General features: G+C 36.3%; 1 protein-coding gene across 10 annotated transcripts in view; it reads right to left on the minus strand.

Annotated features, from left to right (window-relative positions):
- Positions 1 to 9,504, minus strand: part of WDR33 (WD repeat domain 33) — a 106,294-nt gene that overhangs the window by 16,677 nt on the left and 80,113 nt on the right. For all 10 annotated transcript variants that reach the window (XM_028501319.2, XM_028501314.2, XM_055087365.1 and 7 more), the window contains 8 exons: positions 4,269 to 4,395; positions 2,879 to 3,033; positions 2,707 to 2,785; positions 2,170 to 2,280; positions 1,715 to 1,809; positions 1,414 to 1,500; positions 1,043 to 1,182; positions 248 to 400 (listed from right to left, as the gene is read on the minus strand). In XM_028501319.2, the coding sequence (XP_028357120.1) occupies positions 248 to 400; positions 1,043 to 1,182; positions 1,414 to 1,500; positions 1,715 to 1,809; positions 2,170 to 2,280; positions 2,707 to 2,785; positions 2,879 to 3,033; positions 4,269 to 4,395 (947 nt within the window). The remainder of the gene's footprint in view (positions 1 to 247; positions 401 to 1,042; positions 1,183 to 1,413; positions 1,501 to 1,714; positions 1,810 to 2,169; positions 2,281 to 2,706; positions 2,786 to 2,878; positions 3,034 to 4,268; positions 4,396 to 9,504) is intronic.

Here is a 9,504-nt window from a genome sequence, read left to right on the forward strand (position 1 = left end):
GTCCGGAGCCTGTGCTCCGCAACGGGAGAGGCCACAACAGTGAGAGGCCCACGTATCGCAAAGAAAAAAAAGTCTAAGAAACATGATTCTTTTAGAAACTAGCTTCCTAATGCAGCAATAAGAAATGATACTGCTCATCAGACCCATCTGAGAGTCCCTTCCCTTCTCCTTAAGAGCATATCAATAAAAAAACGCTAATCATTACTTTCTTAGATCATCTCGAATCCCCCAAAAGAGCGTCACACACCTCCAGAAGCTGTGGGTTAGTATACTGTAATGTGGCCATCTCTTGTTCGATTTCTGCTTGTGTTTTTTTCTTCTCTTCCAATTTAATGTCTTCTTTTCTATCATTCAATACCTCGTTTGGGGCAGGAATTGGAACTTTATTTTGCATCCAAGCCTTTGGAAAGAAGAGAATATTAACGTATACTCTAAGTGTGTAAATTATCATGACAGAATGAGAAAGCCATTCTATAATGTCACTGGCTCATTCCAACCTGGTGAATACAAGTCGGCTCAGCTGGTAAACTATCTTTATTTCTAATACTAATTCTTAGTGACACAGGAATGGAGTCAGGCAAGCACATCACTAGGTAGAAATTGTTAAGTTGATAAAAGCTGCAAGATCTCACATGTTATTAAGATGCAACACCTGCCTACCTCTTCAAAAGGACACGTGTACTCTGTGTTGAGGGAACAAAGTGGAAGACAGACAAAATATGTTGAAGAGGGTCAACATACTCTCCCTGCTCCATGTCTCTTTTTTCCTTCTTCTGATAGCTTGGAATGATAACAAGGAGGTGAGAATAAAAGAAGACCTAGAGAAGATTCATGACAAACTCAGGACTAACTGCAAAGCAACAGATGGGAACTATGTCTAATAATGCCTGATATATGTGAAGAATGCTCAAAAAATGTCTGTAGTACAGAAATACCTTCAACAGATGATATAATACAAGAGAAACCTATTTCTGCACTTCAGTTAGACTTACCAAGCAGAGTCTCCCACCAAGTGGGCAGGGGCGCACTTCTAGTTACTCACCTGCTGAAACTGAGCAGGAATAGGTTTTGCATAAGGAACTTTCTTCTGAGGTACTTTTTTCTGATCCTTTTGCATCACCTCCTCCATTCCCCAATCTAAACCTGGAATTGTCATTTCAATTTCATTTGATTCATCTTTCCCTGAAACCATAAAGAGAAGTAGTTAGCCAAGGAAATAAAAGAAAGTGGTCACTTCATCAATGAACACATTTTTGGAAGAAAAGATTCTAAATATCATGCAGTTTACATCACTTTTATCAACATTTCTCAACATACATCATTTTGGCATTTTCAACATAATTTAATATCATGATTATAAGAAATAGGTAAAATTACAGAAAAAGTAAAATTTATAGGTACAACTTCTCTTACCCATCTGTTCTTGTTCCATGGCTAATTTTAGTTGTTCTGGTATTCCCATCCCTGGAATTACTGCCAGGCTATTAGGTTCAAGGTCATCTATACATAGGAATATAGCCATTGTCAATAGAGATTTTATAAATGTTATCAGGCCAATAAAATTAACACTTTATAAAAATGAAAATTATTGCTGGCGATTTATAAATCCATAAACTATAAAACTAAAATTCGTTTTGCAAAATCTTCTCAACACCTAACACTTTTATAACAGAATGTCGGATTTCAAAGACGGATAAACATGCAAGAACCTCACCGTATTCCACTCCATCTTCAGACATTCCAGGCAACAGGTTTAGATTGTATCGATCTCGCATTTTATCACCTGGTCGGTTTCGGGTCCAAAATTTGCTGTCAAAATAAAAGTATTTGGAGGGGGGAGGAGAAGAGCGTGGTTTCAGTGTATTTCTGGGCACTTAACAGTACTTAGCAGTCCTCTGGCAAAAACAACAAAGTTTTACAATGCCTTATTCTAAACATTTTTAATGTAGAAAGATATTTTTTAAATTAGAAGGCAAAACAAAATTCAAATAACAGTCATATTCAATACCCAATCTCCTTGTAATATATGTATTTATAAACCACTACAAACATGTCCTTAAGAGTAAATCAGAAAACAAATTAATACATTCCTATATGAATAAAATATACATTTATCCCTGCTGCTCCATAAATACATTAATTCCTTGTTATTTTTGACATAAAGCTTACCTAGTATGGTCATTTGAGCCTGAGCAGAGAATATGTCCAAGAGGATGCCAAGCCAGACTCCAAATCATTCCTTCATGGGCCATCTCCATCCCACCCACTTCTTTCTCTACCCTGTAATGGCACCACAGAAGCAGTCTTTTTCACAAAAGTTACCCAACCCCTCCCTCACCAAAAAAGACATTTTCTTTTAGTGCAACACAAAGCTACCAAAGTCTGTTACTCAGAATCTGGTCAATTCCACATGTTTCAGAGGTACTGATTTGTCATCAGTAATATAGTCTTTTATCCAGAGAGTACTTCAAAGGGGAAATGCTTCAGAAATGACCTCACCACAAGAAACAAGGAAGTTGGTCATACTCTCCCTTCATGACTTCCATAGCCTAAAAGAGAGATGCTAAGTTTTCTATTCCAAACTGGGTTTACAGATACAGGACATATGAACACTCAGAAAAAAATACAAAACACTATCACTTTTTTCATGTTCAGGTGCTCTCTTCATAAAATTTACAACTTATTTACATAGTAAGTGCCACATACCCAACATGCCAGAATAACAAAGAGCCATCAGACCCTCCACTGGCAAAAAGTCCTTCATGAACAGGATGCCAGGCCACAGCTGTAAACAAAAACACGGAGAAGGACAAAACTATTAGGATCTCAGAACACTACAGGTAATAGTCAAAATGAGAAGCATATCATAGCCGCTGACCTGTAGCTTCTTTCTTATGACCTCGGAAGACTTGAAGCTCTTCTTTCAGGTTTCGGATGTCGAAAAGTTTACAGAGGTGGTCACGTGATGCTGTGAGTAGCCAGTTACCATTGAGATTTAATTTCACCTCCATTACTGTGTTTTTATGGGCATGACTACAAACAAAGTACCAAGAAAATAATCTGTCAGAATTCAAAACAAGTATAAATCAATATAATGGCCATTTTTCTTGAAAAGCACATGGCAGTCAAGATGGCAAGAAGTTTGGCCTAGAAGTAATAAAGCATGTAACATTATAGGACCATGGTTAAAAGTACACGTGAAAGAAATAGGTCAAAGACAGAAAGAAATAATGTCCATTATCTAAGCACAGCTTTCATTAACTAGTTAAAATAGGAGAACGTCAACTGGATAGAAAAGTTTATCTGTGAAGCAGGGGAAGCACTTGAACACATAAATTAATATTCGATAAAGCTCATTAAGTTTTTAAAATTCAATGAAGCTTCTCTCATTAAGTATTTTTAAAAAGGACACAAGATAGTTTGAGGGTTAATTTGAACTAAAGACTCTGCAGCCGCTGAGGCCTACACAATGCACATCTCCAAGGAGCACCATTCACAAGGCGTCCTATTTGGTTGTGGCCACTGGAGCTGTGCAACAAGGCAGCCTTGCTCCAGCCAGCTCACTCTGGGTATGGTTCAATTCCCAATCAGAGGGACCAGGATACAGCTGCTTAGTCAAAAAAACATTAACAACATATTCATAGAACTGTGAATGTTTACAGATAATTCAAAGAGAAAATTTTTTATGATGTGGCTGCATCATAACTAAATACCTCAGATAAAAAATGAGAACTGATTCAAATATGAAGGGAAAATTTCTCTATAAATAGATGTAGTGAGATGGAGAAAGCTGGGCTGTGTCTAACAAATGGCACACATGTCGGGACTTCCTGGTGGTACAGTGGTTACGACTCCGCGCTTCCAATGCAGGGGGCGTGGGTTCGATCCCTGGTTGGGGAATATGATCCCACATGCCACGCGGCCAAAAGTTTAAAAAAAAAAAGGCACACATATCAATTCCATACAAAATGTATTATGATGAGGAAACAGTAAGCTAGAAGAGTAGCAATAACCACCTCCTCCCCACCCCCGTGACACCCAAATTAAATTTAGATGTATGTGGCAGAACAAAAATCAAGCCTTATTTTATTAGGAATTTAGAGAGAAATCATATTTAATAAATAAGAAGCCTCTAGGTGTAAGTGCATCTGTTGTCTACACTACTTTTTCAGGAATACATGAGAGGAGGAAAAAAGCTAAAAGGGAAAGAATACAGGCAGCTTTGCTCCCCTCGGTTTAGGGACCAAGGTGGGGTTCCTATCACTTACAGTGTTGCAAGACTCTGCCCAGTCTTGGGATCCCAGAACTTGATTGGCTGTTGACTATCTTTACTTCCTGAAACAACTAACCCTTTTGTTGGATGCCAGTCTACACACTTCACATCAGCACCGTGCCCTGTCGGAAACAAGTTAAGATAAAAACCTAATCAGCATAGATATTTAAAACAGGACTCCATTCTAATTTAAACCAAAGTAGAGAAAACTATTAAATGTTTTGATCCTAGTACTCAGTCATCTTAAACTTTAAAAAAAAACTCTCTTTGGTCTTTGTGTCTGGAAGACTTTTGGGTACAGCAACCTCTCCTCCTATGCCACAACGCACAGGGACCATTCCTCTTCTCCTGGAACTAAGCTCACCTTCTCACCTACTTGCTGGTAGGCCGGTCAAGATTTTTGGAAGCCCCTGTAAAGCTTTGCAAACTTTTCATGATCTTCTATGTATTATCCTAATTATTAGAAACAATGCTTGTCATCCACTTTAGCTTTCCTGCTTTGAAGTAGTCCCTATAGATCAAAAGTCCTAAATTCAGACACCACCACTTTCTAGACGTGACAATACGAAAAGTATTCCATCTTTCTGATCCCATTTACTGAAATGCACAATGGGAAAAATAACCCCTGCTTCACTCACACATATGTCAGATGAAATGACAATAAAAGCTAGTCTATCGAGTGCTCACTATATGATAGGCAGTGTATCGAGCACTTATAAGCATCACCTCTTTAAATCCTCTCTAAATCCTGAGAAAAGCTAGTCAACAATAACAGGAGCTGGAATCTGAACCCTGTCTGTAGGAACAGAGATAGTTCTCTTAACCACTGTGCTAGAGCATGAGGTTGCTTCAAAAACGCAACAGATTAACCGTTACTAAAAATTACTAAAGTGAAAATCAGAATTTACAAAACTGAAAAAAAATGAGCATGATTTTGGAAAACTTGTTGCTGTACAAAAAGAGCCTCAAGGGTATTTTATATAGCAAATGCACTAAGCAGCAGGTTAAGAGGGAGGTAAACAGCATCTGAAACAGTGCCTTCTCCAACCAGGATCAAATCCAGCTTCTATGGAGTATGAGGTGGGAAGCAGGAAGGATACAGAAGAATAGAAAAATCGGGAAGTAGGGAAGAAGGCAGAGATGGCTCTAGAGGCGCTGGAGAGCGAACGTGCGCCGCACAGAAGGGATATCCGCGTCTCTAGTAGGCAAGGGCTTATCTAAAGCTCATCCCAGTGCTGACGCGCGGGAGACACCAACTACCTGGAGAAGTCTGGCAACGTGTATTAAAAGCAAGGAAGAAGTACATATCCTGCAACCCAGTGACTCCACGTCTCAGAATTGATCATCAGGATACAATGGGTGTCCAAAAAGACTGGCATATAACGATGTTGACCGATACAGTTTATTTTTAAATGCTCTTGAATAGGAAATATACTACAGAATAAATTTCAGCATGGCATACGTGCTCAATGGAATAGGATGCACCTATTATAAATGATTCTATAGATAATTTAATGGCATGATTAAAATGTTCATGATACTAAGTTTACTTAAAAAAACAAACACACACCAGTGTGTACAGCATTCCTGATGCCTTCACTGTAGAAGGCAAACAAATTAATAACGAGTGACTGTGTGTGCATATCTACATAGAGAAAAAAGGCAGGAAGTCTAGACACCAAGCTGTTTTAATATTAAGCTGGATAGCAATTTTAAGGTGATTCTTATTTCTCTGTGTGTCTTCTGTTTTTATATTTCCTACAATAAATATATATTATTTTGTAACTAGGATCTGAAGGTGGGAAAGGGGAAAGAGGTCTCGTTGTTGCCTTAATTTTTTATTAAGAGGATGGAAAAATTGGACAGAAATATAATTCAGTCCCCCAGCCCCTTGCTTGCCTTAAGAACTTTTAATGTTATTAACAATTTTATCCTTAAAAGATATGGCCAGGGAATTTTAAAACTCTATGGGCCACTATCACCTGAAATTAAATATTATGTATAGATACGTATGTATTTTTACATATGTAAATCTGAGTACAAAGTGCGTGAGTAAGTATTTTTAAAATGTGATGCACTATGTAAAAATGTTCATATTCTTAGCTGCTACCTCTACCCTCACCTTCTCTGGGACACTTTTATTACATAAAGAAAGTTGAGCTTAGTTTAAAGAAGTATATGCAAAAACAAGAAAACTATCAACCCATAAGAAAGGAACAACAAAATGTATTTTAGCTGCTTCACTTTTGTTTTCTCAAGTTTTCTAAAATATTTAAGTAGAATTCAACCAAGTGAAAAATCCCATCCATCCTTTCTGTTAAATGAATTTACCCATATCCATATATATCACTAATATACATCAAACTGATTGGAACTGATTCTTGGATGTTATTTTATTGGTCACTGTCCCTAATAATAAAAATACTACTACTAGCAAACACATATACTCCCTATGTATGGTACTATTCTAAGCAAAGAATGTATACTGAGTCATCATTTTACATATGATTACAAAGCACAGATAGGTTAAAAAAGTTGCCCACGATTATACCGATGATATGTGGCAGAGCAGACACCTGCATGCAGGGAACCGGCCCCCGAGCCACTGCTCTTAATGCCTATTCTATACTGCCTGATTACATGTGAAAGGTTACTTTGAGAGTTACAGAAGGAAAACAAAAATATGTACCTTCCTTTGCTTCTCTATGCATAAAGACTCACCAAAGGACGGTACATTGCAGACACGGTACTGAAATAGAAGGGCGACTATTCAAGCCTTTACATTATTTTACTTTTGAAAAATGTACATGTATTATCTACTTTAAAAAAATTAAATACAAATAAAATAATCTAAGAAAATATGTACAAAAAGGTATGTGCAGCTTGTTAACATTTGTGGCTTAAAAAGAGAGAGACACACAAACATACACCGAGCACACACATACATTTGCTTAAAAATGCATAAAATATGTCTGAAAGAATATGAAAGAATCTGATAATATTGACTGCCACCAAGAAGGGGAACTGGTACCCTTGTACCCTGGGAACAAGGGTAAGGAGAGTTCACTGTATATTATTTGGTAATTATAAATATTGAAACACATGATCTACTGAGAAAAAAATTCAATTGAAAAGTTTTATTTACTAGATAACAGATTACCTGTATGAAATCTTTACAAGCAGCATATGTCATTTTCATAATTTTTCATGAAAAAGAATAAATAGATTAAGCTGGCACAGAAGCTAATTGATACGCAACTGCTTCCTTCTCCAGGGAAAAGTTACTGAATTCCCAATGAAGTGAACAAAAGCTATTTCAAATAATAAAATTCTACCCTCTCATGTCTATATGATACATTTAGATCCAGAAGAATCAGACTGATAGAAATCTATCCTAAGAAAATAATTTTCAAGGATTTTTAAAAATTTTTCTTTTTAAAATATGGTATTTGAAGCCTTGTTCATAACAGTTAAAAAGTATAAAAAATTTTAGAAGTGGAATGACTAAATGAACTGTGCCACAGCCCCAAAACAAAAGAAACATACAACTACTACAATGAAGATTCTGGGAACAAAGAAAAACATGCTCATGAAATAAAGGGAACTTTTACAAGCAAACAACACAGGCACAAACTGTGCATATGCTATGAGAATGACTATAAAAATGTACACACATATTTGCAAAAATGTAGACACGAATAAGCAGGAAATGAAAAACATATTGGGATAGTGAGAACAAAGGTAACATTTTTCTATCCACATTTCCTCTAATGTTATACTGTGGTTTTAACCATAAATAACATGGGTTAGATTTCTGTGTATGTGTGTGAACTTTTTGATATGTTTTTAAAATGAGAAAAAAATGCAAGTTACTTAGCTAGGTAATGTCTTATCCATCAAATTAGCAAAAATTAATTTTGGTGACACCCAGTGTAAGTAAGTTACAGACACTCTTATGCATAACTGGTTGGAAAGTGAATCAGTACGACTTTGCAGGGAGGCTTTTGGCCCTAGCAAAATGTTAAATGCTCACAACCTTTAATTCTGTAATCCCTCTGCTAGGAATTTACCCTATGTTTGTAGCTGTAAAAGCACACCAAGATTTATACACAAAGGTATTTATTACACCGTGTTTGAATTATAAAACTGGAAACAACCTAAATATAAATCAATGAGGGGATATTTAGAAAAATTAAGATAAATCCATATAATTGAATACCATACAGCTGTTAAAACTAAAGCTGAAACTGAATCTGGAGTGACAGAAGTGTTTTATATCTTGATTATGGTGGTGGTTTCAAAAATGAAGCAGTGAGAAGGAACTTTCTGGAGGGACTGAAATGTTATATATCTTGATTATGGTGTATATATTTGTCAAAATTCATAGAACTGTACACCTGAAAAAAGGTAAATGTTACCATATGTAACTTATGCCTCAATAAACCTGACTTCTAAATAATATAAGCAGAAAAGCAAGGTGTAATTTAGCCCCATTTGGAAAAAAGAAAACTTAAGCTGTTAATAGTTTTTTAGGTAGAAGAAATGGTACGGGAACAAGAAGAAGCATTTACTCTTCTGTACTGCTTGAAGTTTTTAACACGCGCTTTTATTACTTTACTTAATGTCAACTGGCTTTGGTTTCCCACTATTCAAAACTCAAGGGACTGACTGACATCAATTAGCGCCTGTGTTTGTCAATACAGAACTAACCAGTGCCTGTGGTTCTGGGAGGATGTGCTTCAGAACCTCAGTGGGAGTGAAAGTTTTCGTTGAAAGCTCTTGGACTCACTACAGCTGTATTAAGTTTCAAGGATAATATGGGTTTTGTGACCTGGCATGCTATATGTAAAAACTTAATCTTATATAAATTATTATCTCATAGAAAAATGACTGAGTCCCAAACACATGGCTTACCAATTTCAACCATTAACCCTAAAGAACGCCTTTACAATAATTTTTATCATTTCAAAGGTCCAGAATTTCAGGATAGAATCATTCAAAGTTCTTTGTTGTCCCCAAACATGGAAATTTCAAGACTGTAGTATTTGCAGTGCTGAAGCAATTAATACAGACTTAATGGAAAATTCATTCACGTGACAACTGTTTTTTATTGGCCTACTGACCTAGATATTTTAGTACTAAAAACATCTTGCTAATGGCTCAAGATTTTAGGACTGAAAATTTCTTGCCAATGAAAGACCAAGTATTTTTTTTTTTTTTTTTTTTTTTTT

The sequence above is a fragment of the Physeter macrocephalus genome, chromosome 2, assembly GCF_002837175.3.
Source record: "Physeter macrocephalus isolate SW-GA chromosome 2, ASM283717v5, whole genome shotgun sequence".
Classification (NCBI taxonomy): domain Eukaryota; kingdom Metazoa; phylum Chordata; class Mammalia; order Artiodactyla; family Physeteridae; genus Physeter; species Physeter macrocephalus.